At 39.7% G+C, this 25,802-nt stretch overlaps 1 protein-coding gene across 1 annotated transcript in view; it reads right to left on the reverse strand.

Annotated features, from left to right (window-relative positions):
• The window catches only part of PLEKHG7 (pleckstrin homology and RhoGEF domain containing G7), a 70,583-nt gene that overhangs the window by 41,522 nt on the left and 3,259 nt on the right, over positions 1-25,802 (reverse strand). The window contains exons 2-5 of the mRNA XM_036760713.1: positions 25,204-25,226; positions 9,581-9,708; positions 5,546-5,586; positions 358-453 (exon numbers count right to left, since the gene is read on the reverse strand). Coding sequence (XP_036616608.1) covers positions 358-453; positions 5,546-5,586; positions 9,581-9,708; positions 25,204-25,226 — 288 coding nt within the window. The remainder of the gene's footprint in view (positions 1-357; positions 454-5,545; positions 5,587-9,580; positions 9,709-25,203; positions 25,227-25,802) is intronic.

A 25,802-nucleotide genomic window follows, 5' to 3' on the forward strand; every position in this document is an offset into this window, starting at 1 on the left:
CTCAGCAACTCAAGAAAGCCACCTACTAAGGCATGGAGGGATTGAGGATGAATGTCTGTATTGGTTTTACTCTGATGAAATCCTGAATCCTGGATGTATTGAAGTATTAGATAGAGGTACTCTGGGGAAATTTATGACATGTCTTAGGCTATATTTCAATGCTCCAATTGGTTGAAGATGTATCCATCATGAAAACCAGGCAATCCTAAAATAAGGACTGGTAGTCCCTGTTCTTGGTCCCCCAGAGAAGGCTAGTGGAAACCAACCCCCACCTTAATTTGAATGGGATTCCATTTAAGAAAGGAAGGAATGGAATATAAAGAGGAGGCAAGGGGAGGCCTTTACTTGAGTTGATACCTTCAAGCTGTGAAACTCATATCCACTGCAGTCGGTAATCTTAATGGTGGAAAGGCAATTTTTCAGGTCAAATGCTTGCTTTTGTTTGTCTTTGCTCTGCTTAAAAAAAAAATAAAACCTGTAGGTTAATTCCTTAAAGATATAAACAACAATGGTAGCTTCAATATACATACATACATATATATATATATATATATATATATATATATATATATATACATATATTTTCTTGTTGGTCCTTGAAATATCTAGCATCAATACCAAGCCTAGTGTAGACAGGTTGGATATAAAGTAGATGGAATACTAGAAATAAAATGAGGAAGCCCTGGTGTCAAAATCTGACTTCTAATAATTAATAGCTGTGTGACCTTGGACAAGTCATTTATCCTCCATGCCTTGGTTTTCTCATCTGTAAAATTCAGTTCAACAAATATTTATTAACATCTTACTATAAGCTAGAGAGGTAGCATTGCATAAAGAACACAGAGTAGGCAGGCAGACATGGGTTCACGTCCTGTCTCTGATATGTCCACATACTACCCTCTTGAGTTTTGCCTTGAATGGAACTGCCCCTTTAAACAGTTCAGTTTTGCAATTTAACCAGGAAGGATGTGTCAAAAGAAAAATAATGTATGAGAGTCTTAAAGCCAATTTGACTGCATTCCAAATAAGCATTCATCAATGATCATTTTTCAACTTGTTTCTGTGTCTCAGCATGTGTGCTGCTGGCAGAGCTTCTAAGCAGCCAGTGGGGGCGAGGGGAGTGAGTCACATTTATAATATTGGACAAAAACGGGAACAGGTTATCATCTCCTGTCACCAGCATCAATAGTGACTCTTCGATGAGGGCCTGCTCTCATTTTCCAAACCCATGAAGAATAATGGCAAGGAAGATAATGGGTGTTCTCTTGGATGCCAAAGAAGGAAGCCTTTTTATTCTTCCATAGTCACCAAGCATTTTGAAGTGTGTGTGTGTGTGTGTGTGTGTGTGTGTGTGTGTGTGTGTGTGTGATCCTACAGCATTTGGTATCTATGCTTTTTGTTGATGTCTGAAACCATAGCAACCGAACTGTTGTGGAAACCAGTATATCAAATGAGAAAAGAAACCCAGTGAGACAATGGGCCGTAGGAGTGGTGGGGGAGTAGGTACCAGTTGGCAAATCTTGGGTTCTGCAATTATTAGAGCTTCTAAGTACTTGGCAACCATGAGAGCCCATACCAGGAGGTCTCTTGGTGAAGAAGCATAAAATGCTCCCTTCCTCCAGTTATGTTAACGCTTTCAGAGAATTAGGTGGCTGTGGCATTGTAGCTACTACTGAGCTCTAGACTTGGAGTCTGCATTCAAATCCTACCTCTGATACTTACTAGCTATGTGACCCTGGACAAGTCACTTAGCCTCTCTTTGCCTCAGTTTCCTTATCTGTAAAATGAGGGAGTTGGTCTAGATGTTCTCTGAAGCCCCTTCCATTTGTAAATCTAAGATCTTATAATCTTAAGATGTATTTAGCTATATTATCATTTCCAAGGCTATAAAAAGCAGTGTGTCTGTGTGTGTGTGTGTGTGTGTGTGTGTGTGTGTGTGTGTGTGTGTGTGTGTGTATGTGTGTACTGCATCTGTGATTTGCTGTAAGGAAACCTTACCATTGCAGATCAACAACTGTCCTACAACTTATAATCTTAAAGCAGGGATTCTTATCATGGGATCCACGAACTTAGGTTTTTAGTATTTTATATAAAAACAGTTCAATAGAATTGGTTTCCTTTGTAATCGTGTGTGTTTTATGCATTTAGGAACATTATTTTGGTCCATAGGCTTCACCAGAATGACAAATAGTTCCATGACAAACACAAAAGCTTAAGAACTCCCATCTTTGAGATTTTCCCCAGCCATCGAGAGGTGTGGGCAATCAGAGTGTGAATAAATACTTGTTGGTTGAATGATTGATATGTCAGAGTCAGGACATTAATCTAGGTCTTCTTGACTTAGGGAATGGGGAGGAGGGTCTCTAGCCACTCACCAAAACCATTATAGTTCACCCCAAAGGGCAAGATTGCTCTAAAACCGAGGCTTGTGAGTTAGCCCAGAGACATTTAGATTCCTGACCCCACCACTTCCCAGGATCCCTACTCTGCCCCCCCTGAAATCACCCTGAATTTTCTATGTATGTTTTGCATCTTCCCAGTAGATTGTAAAGTCCTTGAGGGTAGGTACTTTCTTTGTGTATCCTCATTGCATGCTACATAGTAGTGCTTCATAAATGTTTGTCAAATTGAATCCACTATAGCTGGGACTATGATACTATTTTAGGATTTATTACTACTCAATTATTACCTAAGAATGTAATTATTACCTATGAATGAAATAAAAGCCTTTATTCTCAAACTCATACCTTTCATTTGCACCTTTCCCAAACATTCAACTCTCTATCATGTGTTGTTCAGTCCTACTCCAGCTCATTTTATCGATGAGGAAACTGAGGCAAACAGATGACTTGCCCAGGGTCACACAGCTAGTAAATGTCTGAGGCCAAATTTCAATTCAGGAAGATGAGTCTTACTGACTCTTGGCCCAGTACTCTATCTACTGCCCCAACTAGCTACCCGATTCCATTGTATACTAGCAGCTATTTGGAGTAGTGGATAAACAGAAGACTTGTAGTCAGAAAGACTTGACATTAAAACACTTACTAGCTCTGTGACCTTAGGCAAATCACTTAACCTCTGTGCCTGTTTCCTCATCCATCATACCTTAAAGGGCTGTTACAAGGACTAAATGAGTTAACGTATGTAAAATGCTTTGGAAGCCTTAAAGTGCAATGCAAATGCTAATTGCTATTAATTATTATTATTATTATTATTTCCTCTTTATTAGATTGTGACCCCCCAAGAGAATAGGGACTCTGTCTTCTATATCTTTTCCTTCTAGTACCAACAATACTACATTGATACTTAGTAAATATTTGCTAAATAGAATCAAATATATGCCAGGGATTTCTGACAAAAACTAACGAAAAACCTTCATTGAAAACTTAAAGCAAGATTGTAGTAAGAACTACTGGTTTTGAAAAAAGGGCTTAAAGTAAAACATCATTTTGAGGTAATGGAAAGTTAGTTCCATTGGTAAAATGGGATGTTTCCCCATATGTAAAACTATGGATGTGATATTTAAGGTTCCCTGAAACTTTCAACCTATGATGCTGAAAGTCCTTGTTTTTCCCACTGTACGGTGTTGTTCTGAGGAAAAGACTTAGAAAACCTCAAAGAAATTAGGCGTTCTTATGGTTCCCCTTTAATGGTGCCATCTTGCCTACCTTTCTTTCTGTTTCACTTTCCCAGTAAAAGACTAATCTAATTGTTGCTTGGGATAATGAACTCCATATGTGTATCACACTTCTCCAGCTTAATGCAATCTGGGTCTTCATGTGGATTGATAGACAGTGTGGGGGTAGTGGTAGGAAGCTAGATGTGGAGCCAGAGGACTTGGGTTTTTAATCCAGGCTTTTCCACTTACATTACCTGAGTGACTGTGGACGAGTCACCTAACCTTTCTTTATCTGTAACAGGAAAAGATTCAATTCATTGATCATTTATTGAATAACTACTCTGTATTAGGCTCTGTGCTAGGCCACTGGGGATCTAGAGACAAAAGCAAAATGGCACCTGCCCTCAAGGAATTTACATTCTATTTGAGAAACAACACACATGAAAATAAGCATATGCAAAATAGATACAAGTAAGTACAAAGTGATTTTGAGCTGTGTGGGGTGGGCCAGAACTGGAGACATCAGGAAATGCAGAAAAAAAAAACCAAAACCAAAACAAACAAAAAAACCCCCAATGACAATGACCTCTAAGGTGGTGGAGGGCTAGAGCATTGCATTTGGAGACAGGAAGATGGTCTGCCTAGTTATGCCTCAAACATTTATTAACAATGCACCCTGGGTGAGTCACTTAACATCCTCAGTTTCCTCATCTGTAAAACAGGCATAATAGCACCTGCCTCACACAGTTGTTGGGAGAATCAAACAAGATAACATCCACAAAGTGCTTCGGAATCTTTAATGTGCTACATAAATGATAGTTATTATTATTATTTGCAAAGCATGGAGAATTCATTTATTGGGTACCTCTTATGTGCTAGGAATACAAGAATAGGATAAAAATCAGTCCCTACCCTCAAGGTGCCTATATGCTACCAAATCTTTGATCTTATCCTTCCTTGATAAAATGAGGGGGTTAAACTAAATGATTCCTATCATCCCTACCAACTAAGAAATCCTATGAGAATTAATCAGTTTTTAAAATAACCAGTTATTTTACTTTTTTGTCCTCCCATTACAATTAGTGTGTATACAGACAGATAAGTTAAGACAGGTTAGCTGTATAAGCTGGTAGACAGGTTCATTTTTAATGAAAAAAAAAACAGGACAATTTTCATCAATCTGTTTACTCCTTACTATAACCAGGAGAATTGGTGCTACCATTACACATCTTTCTCTTCTCACTCCTTCAGTTGTTCACCCTTCTTTCAATCACCAGAAGTCAGCTGTTCTTTCTCTTGACTACACTAGTCCTTTTACCCCCAACACAGAAGAAAAAGGATTTTGACCATGGCAACCCCTCTTTCAAAGGTGGCCAGGCTCTACTCTAGCAAATAAACATGCTACCAGTGTCTTGAATGAATGCACTTCTGAACAGATTTAACAGAACACAATCAAGAACTCATTCAAATCCAGCTCACTTTCCCTGAAATGGAAATGCATTTCTGGAATCCCTCTTTGGACTAGCTCATTAATTTTGCAATGCTTTAAAACAACCTAGTCCTACCAACAAGTCACATAAGCACTCCCATATCATCAAATGAAATATTGACGATGGCATATGTGGTTATAGATTTAGAAAGTTAAAGCACAACAGTATGGAAGGGAGAGGGCATCCCAAGGCATGGGAAAGAGCTTTGTTCCTGGCAGGGCACCTTAATGTCTGGTATTTGGCATTGTTTCAATGCCCAAAGCCCCATTTGGCATGCTCTCTCACCAATCCCACTTCTATAATATCATTTAGATTTCACCTGCCACCTGTTTCCACATAAAGAGGAAGAGCTGGAAGGAATACTTCAGGGGTTGGTCCTTTGTCCTGAACTGCTGGAGCTCTAATTAAAAGAAGAATTATATTAAATGACACTCACCATGCCTTTCTTGGAGAACGGCCATCTCGGCTTTTTGGGTTCTGCTAAATGAGATGAAAGTAAAGGTATTATTCTATAAACAAGTGACGGATTATCACGAGGCTTCCTGAAACATTTTTTTTTTAAATAATGAGCCAAACCCAAATTTTCCTGTTTTAATTCTATTTCCCTCTTGAGGGAACAAAATGAGAATTTACATTTGTTCAAATTATATAATGAAACCTTGACTTGGGGTTGGGTTCAAATGCCACTTCTGATAGAAAATAAGTGACTAACAATGACATTAAACAAGTTACTTGCTTAATGTCTAAAAAGGTTTCTCTGAGCCTCCATTTCTTCCTCTCCAAAATAAGAGTCTTGGACTAGATGTCCTCCAAGGTCTAAATCCATAATGCCATGATCTCAGCTCTGCCATTTACTAGCTCTCTGACCGTGGACAAATCCTTTAACCTCTGTGGGCTTCGGTTTTACTGTTTGAAAATGAGGAGTTGGATGCGATATCCTTGTGGTCCTGATGGTCCAGCTATAAATCTATAATATTATAATGTTGGCTCTTCGATTTACTGCTTAAATGGCTGTGGGTAAGACATTTGATCTCTCTGGGCTTCAGTGTCACCATTCATAAAATAAAATGACCTCTAAGGTCCCTTCCAGTGATACCATGATCTTATTCTGTCACTTGCTATCTATATGACAATGGTCAAGTCATTTAACCTTTGCAGGCCCCTATAGATGAGGAGGCTAGACTTGATTCAGGTTCCCAAGGAACCTTCCTTCAAGGAAGAAAGGCTCTTTCCATAACTAAATCTATGATCTTTCAGACTGAGTAGGAATTAGGGCGACCTTATTAGAATATCATCATCCTTCGTTCAGAGGATATTCCATTTGTTCCATAAGGTATGGTACAACAAATTCAGTAACTGATGAAATACACAAAGTCTTAGATGGAAGGACTCTGTGAGGTCATCTGATCTGGCACCACTTTTATATAACCAGGGCTCAGGGAGCCTGTAGCCTTGAAGCCACATGTAGCCCTCTAGGTCCTCAAGTGTGGCCTTTTGACTGAATCCAAACTTCACAGAACAAATTCCCCAAAGGGCCACACTTGAGGACCTTTTGTTCTGTGAAGTTTGGATTCCATCAAAGGGCCACACTTGAGGACCTAGAGGGCTACAGGTTTTCCACCCCTGAACCACCCCAATATATGTGATTTGATATGTGCTGACAAATACTGATGCCCAAGAGATTATATAAACCAAGCTCCACCCATAATTTGGAAGGAATAGCAGTGAGAACCAAAATGACATTAGGAGGCTAGCTACTTTCATCTGCCTGGAAATGTTCATATTGTTGACTTTCAAGTAGCTAGAATTCAAGGTGGCTCTCTGGTTCTTATATATTGCCCTCCCTACTTGGATGAATTTCTTTGAGCACTGCTGAAACAATACTGCAAGTGTAAATGGGACCTCTGGAAGGGCTAAGAAGACACTCCTGTGATTAGGTGGCATGAGCTGACAGCTCATCAAATAAAATGAATGAAATAGGCCCTGCTTACATTCATCTCTCCTTCTAATCAAATTCATCAAATCGGCCTGTCTTTGAATTCAGTAGAATGGAGGTAATTATCTGGGCTGCAATTTATTGCTAATGACATGCCTCACAGTGTGTTTTCAATGGGGCCATTGGGAGGTATTTTTCTGGCTGAATATCCTCCCTTTGGCTTTGGCCATCTCACTGATTTTCATAAAGAAGAAGGTGAGTTACACTTCCTCTAGGTAAGCATTAATGTTAACTGCTTATTATCTGGTGTTTTAAGGTGTTTGTCTTGGCATTCATCAAGTTCCACTAATTGCAATTTTTCCTCTAGAGTGAAGGAAGTCATCTTTCTGTGTAATTATGATAATGGACCAAGAAAATATACCTTTGAGCCTCTGCTAACATGTGACGCGCTGACCTTTGTTTGGATAACTCAAGAAATAGAAACTTTCCAACTGACATCTCATATCTTTAATCTTCCATTAATTCTGCCCTTTTTTACCTCCACCTTTAGCTACATGATATTGTTTGGAAGAAAACACAGCATTTGTTCCATTTCTGATTTTGGACATAATAATCAAGTCAATGCCAATGTTCCTTCTGAAAAGGTTATGTTAATTAATTTGTTGCTCTAAGGATCAACTCATCATCCCTCTGACTTCCTATACCCAAATCCCATCCCTGACCATTCCTCACCCATAGGTATTGCCTCTCATTATTAGAATGTAAACTCATTGAGGCCAGGAATTATCTTGCTTTTGTATGAGTCCCCAACCATAGTATCTGGTTTCTTTCTTTTCTTCCTTCCTTCCTTCCATCCTTCTTTTCGTCCTTCCTTCCTTCCATTCATGAATTAGATTGAGTTACTTGAGGAAAGAAAACATCTTTTCAGTCATCATGGTACCTAGTTCAGTGCTAATATTAGAGACTTGTTGGCTTGAGCTTTTAGGTATGCACCACAAAGGAACTGTGGTGCAGTTTGTTCTTTAGCATTTGCAAGATCAGTAATTCCATTGGTGGTGGTACTTCATATGCTAATATAGGTTGCAACCTCTCTCTGTCTTCGTGAGTTGCTGTGATAATAATAAAAAATCATCCTGTAGCCAAGCTGGGAATGAGCCTGTGTGAAAGTAGCATGGATGGTTCTTTTATGACAGATATACAGTCATCATTGGCTATATTGAAAACTTTTCCAGATTTATAAGACTTTCCAAAGCCTATCCTCTATTGTTGTGGCCTTCAAGAACCAAGGGGTCACCTCCATGTCATGAGGAGGCATCAGGGTAGGGCTTCAATGGAGAAATTTTTTATGGAAATTAAATGGTTTAGATAGCTTCCAAGAGTGGAATTAGGTATACGGAACACTGCTGTGGTTTTCATACGTATATGTCACAACCTTCAGCCTATGGTCTAATGGAAAGAATAGTGGATTAGGAATCAGGAGACAAATTCTAGTTCAAGCTCTGCCACAAGCCAGCTGTATGGGCTTGGGTCCATCCTTTTGCCTCTCTGTGACGTTTTCTCTCATATAGAAAATAAGGGACTTGGGCCAAGTGATTTCTTAAGTATTCTAAGGTTCTATGATTTGAATACTCTCAGATATATAGGGAACTCAATTTGAAGATCACAGTTAGGCCTTTTTGTATGGCTGGACTTTAGGATCACTGATTTCTTTCTCATTTTACAGATGAAAACACTGAGGTCCAGAGAAATGGGATGGTTTTTCCAGGGTCACATAGTAGCGAGTGGCAGATCCAGGTTGTTAACATGGGATTCAGGCAGACAGACCTGTTCCAAGACCTCTACCATTTTCCCTAAGATTCTCTTGGTATCAGATCTAGTAGATGTTCAATCATTTCAGTTTCACAGATGGCATGACCCTGGGAGGTTGGCCAAAGGGAACTTGTAAGACAAAGGATGGAGGGTTTGATCCTAAGATCATAGAATCATAGACCTAGAACTGGAAAGGACACTAAGGATCTTAAGAATACAACTTTCTCATTTTACAGATGAAGAAACTGAGGCCCACAGAGTCTAAATGCTTTGCACAGGATCAAGCAACTAACAAGCATCCAAAGTGGGCTTTGAATCAAGGTCTTCCTAACTCCATATCCAGCAGTCTATTCAATATACTCTACTGTCTCTCTAGCATAATGGTAGTGGTGGCAGTCACTGAGGGTCAGTCTTTACAAACGGCTCATCTCATTCCCATTTCTCTCACTTCCTACCTGTGTGAACTTGGGCAAATTACTCAATGTCTTGAGACATCATTTTCCTCATCTATAAAATGAGGCGATTGGACTCAGTGGAACTTTCCAGGTCAAAGATCCTCCATACCCATTTGGGCAAACTGCCCTGCCTTACAGAGAATGTCTGTAAGCTATAGCTGATGGGCGAGTGCTAAGCTGAATGACTGCTTTCAAATACTATGAATTGGCTTTGCTAGGTTTAAGTCCTGTGGTTCTTACTTCAAAAAAACCAAAACTTTCTGACAGTGACCTGAATTCAGCAGCAGGGCTGGGTGGCACAGGTAGCTGGCCACTCCATCTGGCACCAGGAGATCTCCAGGGAACACCTCAAGTCCAGGTAGGTTCACGACCACTGAACTTCGCCTGTGCTGGTACAACCTGTACCCAAGACAGGAAAGGGGAGAGCTTAGTACTTTGCTTGCTGGTCTAGGCTTTGCCTGAATAAAAAACCAGATACAGTTTCTTCAGGAGAAATGACAACATATATCAACCCTGCTTCTTTCGATTTAAAAGAATATTTAAGATGAACCTAAATTATGCATATTTATGCAAATTATTGCAAATCACCCTGTGGATGAAAGCGTCGTGGTATGATACTTGGATATCAATGTTCCTAAAGCTGTTGTTTCTGTTAGCACATTTTATGGAAAGAAAACAGATAAATACCATTAGAAATGTTTATGCTGTAAGAGATGGGTCTCTTCCTCCTCTCATTTCTAATCAATCATAACTTTTGAATTGTTTTTAATAATGAATTCATAAGAAAAGAGAATGGCATATTTAAGACATTGGGTAGGACAATACTGAAGGACAATTGGATATTGTCTTAGTGACTTGTGGGCTAACTTCCCTCACTTTTCCCCCCACATTCTCAGAGATTAACAGGGATTCATTCACTTTGTAAATTGCCAGATGCCTTGGCATCTTGAGTGTTTTTCTGGCCTCCAGAGTATAGTGAAGGCTTTTCAGGCCTACTAAGGTATTTTACTGGCTCAGTTACAATGCATTGAAACTGGTCCCTACAAGCAGTACTTCCTATCCATCAGGATTTTAGGAAGTTACTTTTGAAGTTTTTTTTTTATGATTTTTCAGATTTGCTTCAAAGAAATAACTTCATGAACCCATGTGTATGAGAGATGCTGACTGATAGCACTCACACAAGATTATTCTAGCAGATATAATCCTAGACTAGAGACACTAATCTCACTTTCTTTGTGACCCCAATTGGAGTTTTTTTTTAAAGAAGATACTAGAGTAGTTTGCCATTTCCTTCTCCAGATCATTTTACAGGTGAGGAAACTGAGGCAAACAGGGTTGAGTAATTTGTCCAGGGTCACATAACTAGTAAATGTCTCACTTCAGGAAAATAGATTTAGACCTCGATGGACACTTACAGGTTATTTAGTCCAACATTTTTCATTTAACTTTTGAAGCAACAGAGGCCCAGAGAAATTGATTGACTTACTCAAAGGTTTCATGGGTAGTAACTGATAGCAACAGAGTCTGAACCCAGGTTCTCTATGTCAAAATTCTAACCTCACTTCCTCTGATGAACCAAAAAAAGGATTATTTTTTGGGGGGGAGGGCAAACATTTGTCTCCTGGATTGAAGGTATCAGAGTATAATGGAATAAGACCAAGATGTTGAATCAGGAGATTTCAGTCCAAATTCCAGCTCATCTAACTTAACTACCTGTATCTTTTGGGTAAACATTTCATCCCTCTGGTCTTTAAAGAGAGAAGCTTCAGTAAAGCATATAAGTGTGTGTAGGAGAGGCACTGGGGAAAAGTTAGATTGCAAGGAGTTGGAAAGAGGGAATGGCGAGGAAGTGGGAGTATTGAATATAGACAATATTTTCAAGATTAGCAGAGAGGGAGAGTAGAGAAATGGATTAGTGGTGGGAAGGGTTGGGGCAGGGCTGTGTTGCTGATAGTAACCAGTAGATTTTCAAAGGTAAGCAAACCTCTGTCATCTCTTCTTCTTCCTCTGTTCTGAACATGTAGCTGGGACTCTTAACAGCCCTCTCTTATGCTTCTCATGAAGCGAGGGAGGAGATTTCTCTTTTATACCCCTTCCCCCACCTCTCCAGCTATGGTAGCTGTTCAGACATGGCAGTGAGACCATATATGAGACTGCATCCCCAAACTCTAGCAGCCTCTTTTGATAAATAGCATTGTGTAGTGCTTTCAAGTGTGCAAAGCACTTTATTAATGTTAACTCATTTGTCTTTCTTTGCCTGAGCTCAGGAGATGGATCTGTGCTCTTGAAAGAGTTTTCAGATTTGATGGCTGCCATGAGTGTTTGGGAATTCATGGATTCCTCTCTTAGTGTTGGCTGCCTTTCAGTAGATAGTCCTTATAGCTACTATAATGCTTCTCAGATAAGATGATTCCCAACAGTAGGATAAGGCCAAGCCATGCCCTGACTGGCCAAAAGACATGGGCCTTGAGGGAATTGGTTGGACAGTGCTGATCTGAGGTAAAGTAGAAATGCCTGTTCAGCAGTTCCAAAAAGTGTTTCATGTTTTGATGTAGGATCCTGGCCAAGTCACAACTTCTCAAGGCTCAATTTCCTCACCTGTTAAGTGGGGATGATAATAATAGCCCCTATGTAAGAGTAGTAGTAAGGCTAAAATTAAGTATACAAAATATTTTGCAAATTAAAGTGTTACATAGGGACAGGTAGGTGGTGCAGTGGATGGAGAACTGGAGTCAAGAGGATTTGAGTTCAAATTTGGCCTCAGACACTTACTAGCTGTGTGATCCTGGGCAAGTAACTTAACCTCCAGTTCCTCAAAACCAAACCAAACCAAAAAACAGTGTTACATAAATGCCAGTTATCATTGCTACCACCACCACCATCATAATTAACCTCCTGAGTTGACAGGAGTTATGAGTTACTGTTTCAAGTTTTAAGTATTTGTCAATGTGTCTTTTGTATTTTAAGCATTTGTTTGTGGTTGAGGAAATAAATAGCCAAGTCTAACCCATACCTAAGCAGACATCCCCTAAAAGTCATCATCCAGCTTCTGTCTGAAGTCATCTCATCCTGTGAAGAAGAGCCTGCAATGTCCCTAAATCATCCATTAATCTTTGAGATTATTCTTAGTTGTTAGGAAGCATATCCTTACACTGAAATTACCCCTGCCTCTCAGCCACCTTCATTGCTTCATTACCCTACTTTAAAAGCCCATGAAGAATGGGAGAAGTGTCTCAGTACTGGAGGAAGGGAAAATGTTGCCTTATTTAAGAAGTATGGAACTATTAACACTATAGGACAATGAGCCTGAAATTGATTCCCGGAAAAATTATAGAGTTTTTTAATTATTAAAAGGATGATTTCTGAGAATTTAGAAAATGAAGTGATGATCACAAAGCCCCCCATAGGTTCTTTAAAAAAGCAGGTCATGTCAGAGTAATCTCCCCTCCTTTTTTGACAAGGTTAGCAGACTGATTCATCAGGAAAATCAATCAACAAGAGAAAGAGATGGATAGTTGGGACTATTTAGAAGGAATTGTCTCAGAATTTGTTGGCTGGGTTTGTACAGGGAGATGGGGTTATCTGTGAATATGAAAAAATGGACTAAACAAAGAAAGAATTTGGTCATTGGTTCTGGCCAGAAACTTGCTGTCGATCACATTTCTGCCATTCCTAATGTTAAAAATGTTACAGAAATGAGATATTTTAACGGCAGAGCAAATCAATGAATTTAGAGACCAAAATGTATTTATTTATTTGTCCTTCCTTTTTGATTTTATCAGTGGCAGGAGTTTCCAGGAAGAAACTGCCTCTACCAGCATGGACTAGATGTAGAGCCTGACAATACTATAGAGCAGAAGTGTCAGACACATGGTTTGCCACACTCCCCAGTGCCCCCAACCAGATTAAAATGTAATTGGAAAATGTTTAACAAAATAAATGAAAATACAATGCAACATAGATAATGTAGACTTATGGTTTTCTAAGTCAATCTGCAGCCTAGACACCACTGCCTTAGAGTTCATCTAATTCAATTCTTTTTCAGATGGGAAATGGAGTGAGTGACTTACCCAAGGTCACTTGACAGTCAATTAACTGAGTCAGGGTTCAAACCCAGGTCTTGTGCCACAAATGCAGTGTTCTTTCTAGTTTACCACATTTCTAGTTCTGGATGTGTTAGTTGCCCAGTGGCCTTCAATGTAGTTCAGTAATCCATCCATGAACAATGTGTGGGATAGTGGAGCAGTGGTTCTCTATTACCTCTTGATATTTACTTATCTTAAAGGAGGACTGGGGTAGGAAATCAATAAGAATTTAAGAACCTACTATGTCCCGTGCACTACGGTAGGCACTAGCGAAACAAGCACAAAACTGAAACATTTCCTTTATGATCAGAGGATTCCAGGTCTGTGGCCCTCAGGGACCTCAAAGGCCTTTTAGTCCACCCCTTGTCTTACACTTGAGAAAACTGAAGTCTGGAGAAGATAATAGAAGGACTGCCACTTTAGGATTCCTTGAAGGACCAAGCTGCATTGATTGACAAATTTTTTAAATTTTTAAATGAGATAGTATGTTGAAAGTATTTTCAAAGCAAAATTATAATATCTATGTGAAATTATTTGCATTTAAAGGGCATTTGCACAGATAGGATACATTACAACAAAAATATTTTTTTTTGTAACAATTGACATGCCTGGTCCTTCTTTTAAGTGACTTGACCAATGTCATACAGGCAGTATGCATCAGGGTCAGGATGTGAATCCAGGTCTTCTGTCTCTAATGCACTCTCTTTCTCTCCCCATATATACATAGACACATACATATATACATACACACATATATACAAATATTCATATATGCAAGCATACATATATGATATCTTTCCATACATACATACACATCCATACAAATATACATATGTACACACATATACACTATGTATGCAATGTAGGCAACAATGTATCCGTCCATTCATCTATCCATGTCTGTCTATATGTCTGTCTCTCTCTCTCTCTTTCTACCCATCCATCTATTAACATACCCATCTATCAATGTATCCATCTATCCAACTGTCTATCCATTTATCTTTCCATACATACATGCATACATATATACACAAAATAAAAACAAAGTAATTTTGGAGAATAGGGCATTAGTTGGGGAAGAATCAAGAGAGATTTCAAGTAGTTGGTGCTTCAAGCAGAATCTTGAAGAAACTAAGGTTTCTTAGAGGATGGGCTGATCATTTTGGTCAAATGCTTGGAGAACATCCAGTGAATAAATACCAATGCAAAGACAAAAATCTTCATTCTCTATTTTTTCATTTTGGTTGGAAAACATAACTAAGGATCTGGTGTTTAGGACTCAGTTCTGGGGTTCAGATCCCACTTATCATATTTGTTAGCTGTGGGACCCTGGGCAAGCCCCTGAATATGTCTGAAGCTCACTTTCTCCATCTCTAAAATGGGGTTGGCTTAGATGGCTTCAGAAGTCTCTGCCAGCTCTAATTCTATGCTGTGGATCAAAACAGGTCCTAAACCCATGTGTGTGAGCAAGACTCCAGGGCATCAGAGCTCTCAGTCAAGCCCCAATTCTATGCTGTGGATCAAGACAGGTCCTAAACCCAAGTGTATGAGCAAGACTCCTGGTCATCAGGGCTCTCAGTCATGCCCCAGTTCTCAGATGAAAAGCCCCTCTCAACCCCTCACTCACAGACACAAACATAGCCCCCTTTCACTGACCCTGAGTTGTGCTGCAGGGACATTGACAGATCAGAGCGGACAGTTCCCATGCTACCGGTCAGGATCTCCTGGTCTCAGTCCCAGAGTCACCAGCTTCTCTTTTCCTTTCTGTACTTTGCTGAAATATCTAAGCTCTGATGTGTGGGTGGGTGACTGCGACAATTCTGGGAATCCAGGGAATGCCTCCCCACCCTGATGAAGTGCGCACGCGCATGCACACACACACACACACACACACACACACACACACACACACAGAGAGAAAGACATCACTTGAAGGTCAGCAACAGAAAGCATCCCCCCAACACCTCTAACCAAAAGATATCACCCTCAAATACAATTAATAAGGAAGAATTAGTCCTTGTAGATATTTTCCAAAAAAAAAATCATGGAGGGAAGAAACATATGGTAAAGGAAAGGGTATCATGTGCAATGAAACGAGCTCTGGGTTTGGAGTCAAGAGAACCTTAGTTTTGAACCTTACCTCTCTTCCTATGCCTCAAGTTCTCATGGGTCAGTCATTTCACTCATCTGGAGATCAGCTTCTACATCTGTAAAGTGAGGGAGTGTTGAACTAGGTCAGGTGTCCTTAACCTGGTGTCTTTGGACAAATTTCAGTGGGTCTGTGAATTTGGATGGGAAAACATTCTATCTTCGTTTTCATTAACCTCTCATTGAAATCGAGCATTTCTTTCCTTTATGAATGTAGGCAACAAACATCATTCTGAGAAGGGATCCCATAAGTTTCACCAGATTTCCAAAGAGGAGGACCCTGACACAAAGGGGTCAAGATACTGTGGATTGGATGATCTCTAAGGTACCCCATGGGTGCACTGGATAGAGTTCAAACCAGCTTGGGAGAGCAGAATATTAAATTTTCAGTGTGAACGTTTATACCTTGGAAATCAGCAAATGCTACATATCAGGGCTTGATTTATTGTTTTGTTGATCATCTTAAGAAAGTGATGGAGAAAAATGTTTATAGTGTAGACCCTAGCTGGACATTGAAGAAAGAGAAATATTTAAATTGTTGGAGAAATAGAGGGAATACAAATACACAGAAATGGGAAAGGACTGGATAAGATCAGGGAACAGCTAGTAGAACTAAACTGGATGGAACATAGGGTGAACAAAGAGTATGAATATTAGAAAAGAGAGACATAGATTGAAAATTAGGTCAGAGTTAGATTATGCCATTCAGCAGTTTCAGTTATGTCCCACTCTTTGTGACCCCACTTGGGATTTTCTTGACAAAGATTTTCCATTTCCTTCTCCAACTCATTTTACAGATGGGGAAACTGAGGCAAGCATAATTAAGTGACTTAGCCAGGGTCACACAGCTAGTGTGTGTCTGAGGTCACATATGAACTCTGGTCTTTCTGACTCCAGGCTCGGGAACTCTATCCACTGTGCTACCTGGAAGGCCTTATTATAAGCAAAGCAGATTTTTTTTTTTAACCAATAGGGAGCCATGGAAAGCTTTCAAGCAGGGACTGACATTGTCCAACCCTTCTGCACCACAAAGATTGCTTTGGCAGATTTATGAAGGACAAATTGGAAAGGGGGAGGCTAGATGTAGGGGGACTTAGGTAATGAAAGCAGGACCTAGGGCGGTATCAGTCTGAGTCAAAAGGAAGAAAATGATGTGAGAGAGAATGGAAAGAGAGGATTGGCCTGACATGACAATTGACTGGACAGATGGAGGTGAGGAATAAGGAAGAGTTAAATGTGACTGCCATTTTGAACCTAGGTTAATGGACTTTAATTCAGTAAGTAGTCGTGAAATGTGTATTACCTGGTAGACATTGCACTAGGCATTATGGATACAAAGACATTAGTGAAACAGCCTCTGTTCTCAAAGATCTTTTTTTCTATTGCTGGTGTGGTTGAGGGAAGGAAAGATTGTTAAATGACATGACTAAGGCTGCACATTTTAATTTATGTCATTTAGATATTTGTATACAAAATTATACATAATGCTTATATTCCATTTTGACTAACAAGTTAATGCAAAGAGCATATATTATTTTGGTCAAAGTTTTGTCTACTACGAATAGAGTTAAATCTAATTTTAAAAGTAGTATGGGGCATAGGAGAAACTGTGCTGCATTTGGAGTCAGGAATAATGGATAAAATATTGACTATTCATACGTCACCTGTATGAACCTAAGTAAGTCACTCAATGACACCTAGGTCTTATTCCCATCTCCCCCTTTGCCTGTTTCCCCCCCTCCCCACATAAAATGAAGGGGTGGGATTCAAAGACTTCCAAGGGTCAGTGGCTCAATAAAACATTTATTAAGTATCTACTTCTAACATTTCTGCTTTTGACTATAAAATTTTTATGTACTAATATACTGTCAGTTTTTGTAAAGGTACCATGAACTACTGAGAAAAAAGTGTTTACTTTGTTTTATTACCATTTGGTTCTCTGCAGATATTTATTATATCTAGCTTATATAAAATTCTATTCACTTCCTTGACTTCTTTCTTTATTTTTTGGTTAGATTTATTTAGTTCTGAAGTGGGGGAGGGGATTAAAGTTCCACTCTTATATCAGTACTATCTATCTCCACCTGTAATTTATTTAACTTTTCTTTTAAAATTTAGATGCTACAGTATTTGGTGCATATAGGTTCAGTATTGGTACTGCTTCATTGTCAATGGTACCTTTTATCAAAATGTAGTTACCCTATTTATCTCTTTTAATTAAATCTATTTCAGCCATAACTTTGTCTGAGATCATAATGGCCACCCCTGCCTTTTTCAGCATCAGATATGGGGCAGCTATAGAATGCTGGGCCTGGAGTCAGTAAGACCCATCTCCATAAATTCAAAGCCAGCCTCAGACATTTACTAGCTGTGTGATCATGGGCAAGTCACTCAACCTTGTTTGCCTCAGTTTCCTTATCTGTAAAATGAGCTGGAGAAGGAAATGGCAAACCATTAATAAGACACCAAAGGGGGTCATGGAGAATGGGGCATAACTTAAAGGAATCAGCAACAACTAGTATTTACTATGCATCTCCCTTTCTGCTAGGTTCTGGGAATACAAACGCCAAAATGAGATCATGTAAGCCCTCAAGGAGCTGATCTTCTACTAGGGAGCTTCAACATATTAAGAGATTAGTAGATTACAGCATTTAGGCATAGGGGATAGAGAGTGGACCTGGGATTTCCCTGGCATAGGAAATTCCTAGGTGAGTGAACTCCCTCTACTAATGAAGATCAGTATTTTCTCTGCAACTCATATTCTTAGAAACCTGCCTAGAACACAGAGAAGTCAAGCAACTTTCCTAAGGTCACACAGCCATTATGGGTCAGAGACAGGATTTGAATCCAGGTTTTGCTGACTCTATACCACACTGCTTCTAATATAGGACATATACAAAATCAACCGAAAGTGATTTGGGGAACATAGGGAAGGCATGAACATGTGGGAACATCAGGAAAGGTTCTTTTACCTTCAGATCTGTGATCACATACATTGTGCTTTACCTGAAGAAAGATACAGATGTTACTGCAAACTCTGCAGATAGAAATTTAGGCTCTCAAAGAGCCTCTGGAGTTAGCAGCTATATTGCTCAAGGGATGAATTCTCTCAGCATAGCCAGCATAGAAGGAAAAGTCCATCTGTTTACTAGACATGTTCAGAGGTTTTCAGAGGTACCCCTTAGTACCCAGAAAGCCAATGACTCTGGGCCAAATTTTACAGTTGATCCCTGCTTCCTCTTTTCACCTCTTTCACATCTCCTTCCTATTCCCACTTCCCCAGGAGCTCATTTCTCTTAAACTGCTTTCTGACTATGTAAAGCTCCACCCACCCCAACCCTCCCTTACCAAGAACCAAAATTCCCAGTCTTTTGTGAATTCATGTGGAGTTGTGACAGACAATCGCCCTTCTCAGGTGACATTTGCATTTTAAAGAAGTCTGTAAAACTAATGTTTAAGCTGGAAAACCCCCGCCTTGCGTGCTATTTTTGTTTTCCTAGGACTACCTTAGGTAAGTACCAAGAAGTTACATAGTTTAGGATTGCAGATTTAGAGTCCGCAGAGGTCATGTAGCCCAACTGCCTCATTTTACAGATAAGGAAGCAGAGATTCACTTCAGAGGTGAAGAGTTTTCCTAGTTTCATGTGGGTGAAAATTATGAGAAGTAAAATTTGGATCCATCAATTCCAAATCTGTTGTATGCTGCTGGAGGGAGGCTCATCACTCGTTGGGTGCCTACTTAGAGATGAATTCTTTCACCATGGTAATCTATATAACCAAAAAATTAAAAGAATAGGCAGCCTAGTACCGATCACAGGACCTCAGGTGGACTTAGAGCTAGAAGGGACCTGAGAAGTCATGAAGTCCAACCCCCATATTTTACAGATGGAGAAACTGAGGTTCATAGAGATGAAGTGATCTGCCCAGAGTCCCAAGTTACAGATGTGGGATGCGAATCCAGGTCTTCCTGGTTCCAAATTCAGTGATCTATCCCAGACTGCCTCTCAAAATACTCAGTTGCAGAGGCTAGGAATCAAACCTAGATCAACTGCTTAGAAGGCTCACTTTGCTCACTTCTACACTACCAATACTACAAGCTATTGTTAATCATATACTTGGACAACTGCAGTCATGTCGACAGTGTCAAATGCTTCAAAGAAATAAAAAAGAAGTGGAATTGAGAAAAAGTCATTAGATTTGGTGATTAAGAGATCTTGGAATATTTGATACCAGTATTTTGGTCATTATGCATTTAGAAACATTTCACTGTTGCCAAATTTTATGAGACCCCCACATGCAGTTATGCAACCCCATGTGAGGTTGCAATCCATAGTTTAAGAAGCACTGGTCTGAAGTGAGTCAGCTTTGGGGTCATGAATGAATCAATCAAGCAGTTTCTGCTGGTATGCCAGGCACCAGGGGATATGAAGAGTGAAACCCTTTCCACTCTCAGGGAGCTTATATTCTAGTGAAAGTGTGGGTTCAAGTCCTGACACACACTGACGATATTAACCTCTCAGTGTCTTGGTCAGTTTTCTAAGCCTAGAAGCTGCAGATTAAGTGGGGATCTGCTTTGGGAGTGGGAGTTTCTTCAACAACAGTTCCCTGCACAGAATAGTGAAATCATGGGTCCAGAGACCACACCCCCTCCCCAAATACTCTAGATACTCTGAAATTTTTCTCTAACAACAGATTCATGTACCACTAGAGGTCCAGAACCACATTTATATTGACAACTTTCCTACAAATGAAACCAAAGATACAAAGAAGTTGCTGCAAAATAGGAAGATATTTCTCAGAAAAGTGAATAAAGAAATTGATGAGAAGTGAAGCAAATGAAGATTTTTTTTCAATCACTGACATTTCTTAGAGCAGTTTCTCTATGCCAAGCACTGAGCACATAAAAGCAAAAGTGAGACAGTACTAACCCTCAGGGATCTTATATTCTATGGGGGGAGAAACACCATGTTTACAGCTAAGCAAAGGCAGGTTATATACACAAATACTAAAACTGGGGGAATCTGGGGGAGGAGGATACTTGAATTGAGCCTTGAATCTAGCAAAGGGCTCCAAGGGGTAGAGATGAAGAAGGAAAGCATTCCAAGCTTGTGAAGCTTCTCTCCTTTGAGCCCAACATGGAGTTAGATGCTTAACTAATGGTTGTTGACCTATCAAATCATCACAAGGAGGAAGCCAGAAGAGCAGAGTAAAAAAGAAAAAGACAAAACCTTAGTAGGCAAACACTTCATGAGCTTGCCAAGCAGTGAATCATGGCAGCCAAGAGCAACATTGCTTTAGAGCATAAACTTATTTCCAAAATATTATGGGGGAAGATGAAGGCAGATTACAATTTTTCACAAAACCATGAAATACATTGTAGGGAAAAAGAAACCTACGGAAAACATGGTAAGAAATCCAATTAATGGGATCATCCCAAGAGCATTTAGAGATGAAGCCAGAAGGACACAAAATGGACCAAATCTGCCTATTTCCACAGCAATCTCATTGATGACACTGGCATGAACACATGTAAATCAGAAGTGATTGCATTATTTGGATTCATGTTGCATATTTCCACTGAGCTGGAACCTAGGACCATATTTTACATAGTTATAACTTTGAATAGTGCAATTTCAAACACATGCAATCTATTCAGAGGAGTCATTATTCACACTAATCAGACCTAGATCAGAACAGTTTGGTGAAACAGTGATGATGACATTCAAGAAAAGGAACTCAGGAAGCACAGTTTGACTTGGCCACAGAGGAAATCCTATGCAATTGTATAGGCACTATGGATTTATTTTCTTTTAATTTGTTTTTACAGATGTTTGTTTTTACAACCACTTTATTTCCAAGAACATTTCCCCCCTCCTTTCCCCAAAGAACCATCAACTATAATGAAGAACCAACCAACTATAGCGAGGAATAAAAAAGAGAAAAAAAAACCATTCATCAAAGGTAACCAATACTCCAGCTGTGTCTGAGAGTGCATAAAATGTTCTAAACTTTTAGTACTCCATCTTTAAACTCTTAGTACTCCATCTTAGCAATGAAAGAAGATTGTATGTGTGATTTTATTGATATAGAAAACTCTTGGATGAGGAAACTCCCTAAACCAATGAAGGTTAATGCTTACTCTGTACCTTAAAGTCTTGAAGAGTGTGTGACTCAGGGCAAGATACTTATCTTCTCCTAGCCTCAATTTCCTTGTCTGTAAAATGGGAATAATTGTAGCACTGGACTTAAAGGATTGTTGTGGGGACCAAATGAGATGACAGGTGGAAAGGGCTTTGCCAACCCTTAATTGGTATAGCTGTTATTTTGCCACTGGACCCCTATGACTCTGGACAGAGTGAGACTGATGACTGTGCATCTCAGCCTCACGTATACCCTATTCACTTGTGAATCAGAACATCTCCCTTGTGATGACATTGGTCCTCTTCTAGACCTGAGAGATGAACAGCAACAGCAAGTATAACAACTATGAGGCTAAATGATTTGCCCAGGCTCACACAGCCACCCAGATCTTGTGGGCTTTGAGCTAGCCCTCTATCCACAGTGCCACACTTCCTCTCTGCCAAGAAAGAAGGAAGGTACCTCTTCTTTAGGACAAACCTTGGTAATTATAATCATACCCAGGTCAGTTTTTTGTCACTGTTTTAATTGTTCTAATAAAGGATTGATTTTCAAGATATCTCAAAGAGAGCATGATTTCCAAAAGAATGACTAAAAACAAGAGGCATCTTCTAATGAAAAGATAGCCAGCCTAGAAACCAAGAAGACCAGGGTTTAAATCCTGCCTCTGATATCTACTGGCTGTGGGAGTCTGGGCAAGTCACTGAACCTCTCAGTGCTCGAAGCAACTCTCTGAAACTCTATAAATTGCCAAGGAGGTATTGACCTGGAGAGGTAAAAGGATTTTTCTCACCTGGGAGTACCTTATACTAATGAAATCACGGGTCTAGTCCTTATCCCAAAAGGTGCCCAAGAAGATAGCAACTAATGACCGAGGTTGCTACTTTCTCATCTTTCTAAAATCTTTATGAAAATGGTCTACACATTTATCAAGCATGACCTCAATGCAAAAGTAAGAAGGGGGCAGCAGGACTTACCAAGATCCTTCTCAATAGTAGAGGACATCTTCCCAGGCACACAACTGACCCCTCCACTTCAAGGTATCAAAGACCCCACTGAGTATATTGGTTGTTAGTTACAATGCAACATTTGACCTGGTAGAGCCAAATCCAGAGCCTCAAGTGCCCTTTTCATCTCCTAAGATGCATATCACAGTATGTTAAGATCAGACAAGAGGCTCTGACAGGTGTGGCCATAGATACGACTTTTTTTTTTTTTTGCTGTGATCCTCTGACTTCTGTGACAGAATATCTACTGCTTATCATGCTGGCCAGACACATATACTATGAAGAAATCCAACTAGTTGAAGAAGACTGTCCTTCTTAGCTCTTGCTTGTTGAATTTTCTGTCACTCTGGATGAATCCCAGGTTTTGTGATTGGGAAAGACTACTTAAAACTGTGCATACCCTTTGACCCAGAAATACCACTTCTAGGTCTGTATCCCAAAGAGATCATAAAAATGGGAAAAGGACCCACATGTACAAAAAGATTTATAGTGGCTCTTTTTGTGGTGGCCAAGAATTGGAAAAATGAGGGGATGCTTATCAATTGGGAAATGGCTGAACAAGTTGTGGGATATGAATGTGATGGAATACTGTTGTTCAATAAGAAATGATGAGTAGGCAGACTTCAGAAAAACCTGGAAAGACTTACATGAAGTGATGCTGAGTGGAGTGAGCAGAACCAGGAGAGTATTGTACATAATAGCAGCAACATTGTGCAATGACCAGCTTTGATAGACTTGGCTTTCCTTAGCAACGCAAGGATCTAAGAGAACTCCAAAAGACTCATGATGGAAAATGCCATCAACATCCAGAGACAGAACTATGGAGTCTGAATGCAGATCTATTTGCTCTCTCTCTCTCTCTCTCTCTCTCTCACTCGCTCTCTCTTCTTCTTCTTCTTTCAAGTGGTTCCCCCCATTAGTTCTAATCATTGTTTACAATATGACTAATGTGAAAATATGTTCAATATGGATGTATATGTAGAGCCTATATCAGATTACTGGCTGTCTTGGGGAGGAGGGAAGAGGAAGGAGGGGAAGAAAATTTATTGTTGTTGTTTTTTGTTTTTTTAGGTGTGGAGGCAAGGCAATTAAAGTTAAGTGACTTGCCCAAGGTCTCACAGCTAGTAAGTGTCTGAGGCCAGATTTGAACTCAGGAAGATGAGTCTTCCTGATTCTAAGCCCAGTATGCCATCCACTGCACCATCTAGCATCCTCTATCACATATTACTAATGATTAATCACACACAACCTCAAATAGCATAAAGAGACATTATATAACGAGGAAGAGGAATCACCAAGTTAGAATGAAGAGTCACACATGAGCAGCCTGAGTGTTATCATGGCGTTACCTTTATCTAAGATATCCATAACTGACCTAGTCAGAGGTGTCAAAACTCAAGGCTAAGGGGCTGCAAGCCCATTACAATGTAATTGGGAAATGTTTAACAAAGTAAATAAAAATTAAATGCAATATGGATAATGCTAATTTGTGGTTTTCCAAGTTAATGTGCCTCTGTGGGACCCATTTCTATTTGGGGTTGAAGCCACCAAGTCCTAAGGGAAGGTCTCTAGCACCATGGGGGGAATCCATTGACAAGAATAGTGCAGCATAAGAAGACATAGGTGGGTTTTGATTGGTATCAGGGTGGGGAGTTACCAGATAGATGAGATAATAACGGATACTTACTGCATACAATACTTTAGGTTTACAAGGTGTTTTATGTGTAAGAAGAAGGGATTGGCCCAAATGACTTGGGAAGGTGTTTCTAAATCTAAATCTATGGACCTATATCAGCAAGTTCAACACTCTGTCCTTCCGCTGGACAACACCAGCCTTCCAACCACAGAGACATCAAAATATCCTCTGAGATCTTTGCACGTTTTGTTTTCTTAAACCAATAAACCCTGTCACTCGGGTGTGGTCATTAAGCCAGAGTAGTTAAAATTAAATCAATGACAGCATCTGACTGCCATGGCCTCCCTGAAATGGGGTTAACACACCTGAATGTAGCAAAGAGGCATGTGGGAGATAAATCCCCACCTACAAGCAAGGGTAATGACTTAGCTCGCAAAACAACCTTTTATTATTTATAATGTGCTAGCTGTTTCCATCTTCATGGAGACCAAGACTTATGAAACGGTATCACAATTTTTTTACAGCCTTTTCCTCACCTTTCCCCCAAGCTAAATGGCTTGGTGGATAGAATGCTGGGCTTGGAGTCAGGAAATGGGAGTCCAGATCCTCAGATGTTTACTAGCTGTTAACCCTGGGCAAGTCACTTAACTTCCATCTGCTTGAATGTAATAATAGCATCTACCTCCCAGCACTGTTGTGAAGATCAAATGAAATAATATCTTGGTGCAGGAATTGGCACCCAGGAGATGCTTATTAAATGCATATTTCATTCATTTCAACGAAATTGACATCTTAAAACTCCACACAATTAAAAAAAAAACCAGAAACAAAACAGTAATTGACAGCTTATATAGCACAGGAAAAATAAATATGTACATACCTAGACTGGTAAGATTCTTCTCCCTAAAATGAAAAGGAATGCTAATTTTAATCAAATTTAGTCTTCCAGATTATGAAGTAGGCATTGAAAGAAAAATCACATTCCCCTCAACCAGAATTATTGAATCCGGATTTTGGTTACAGTTGGAATTTTCAAAGAGGTTTTTTTTAAAAGCCTATTTCTAAAGCACAGTTATGCCTACATTACTCCTCTGCTCAATAAGCTTCGGTGGTTCCCAGTTACCACTAGGATGAAATTAAACCATTTCTGTGGCATCAAAAGCCTTCCCAATCTGGTTCCAGACTATCTTGACTGTAAGAAAAGATAGTATGATATCTGGTTTTGCTCCCACAGGAGCTATCCATATAGCTGAGTTAAAGTTTACCTACCAAGACAATGGCCATGCCGGGGTCAGGGAAGCTAGAGAGGCTAAACGCGTTGAACCAGTCCAAGCTTATCACGTCAGTTCAAGGGTTAGGTCCCGGTCAAGTGTCCAGGTCTACTAATCTGCACAATTTGCATATGTTAAAGAGGAAAGGTAGCGAAGTAAAGAATGTAGACTAATCCTAACTCAGACAAGGAAGATAGAACAAATTAAC

The sequence above is a fragment of the Trichosurus vulpecula genome, chromosome 5, assembly GCF_011100635.1.
Source record: "Trichosurus vulpecula isolate mTriVul1 chromosome 5, mTriVul1.pri, whole genome shotgun sequence".
In the NCBI taxonomy this organism is placed as follows: domain Eukaryota; kingdom Metazoa; phylum Chordata; class Mammalia; order Diprotodontia; family Phalangeridae; genus Trichosurus; species Trichosurus vulpecula.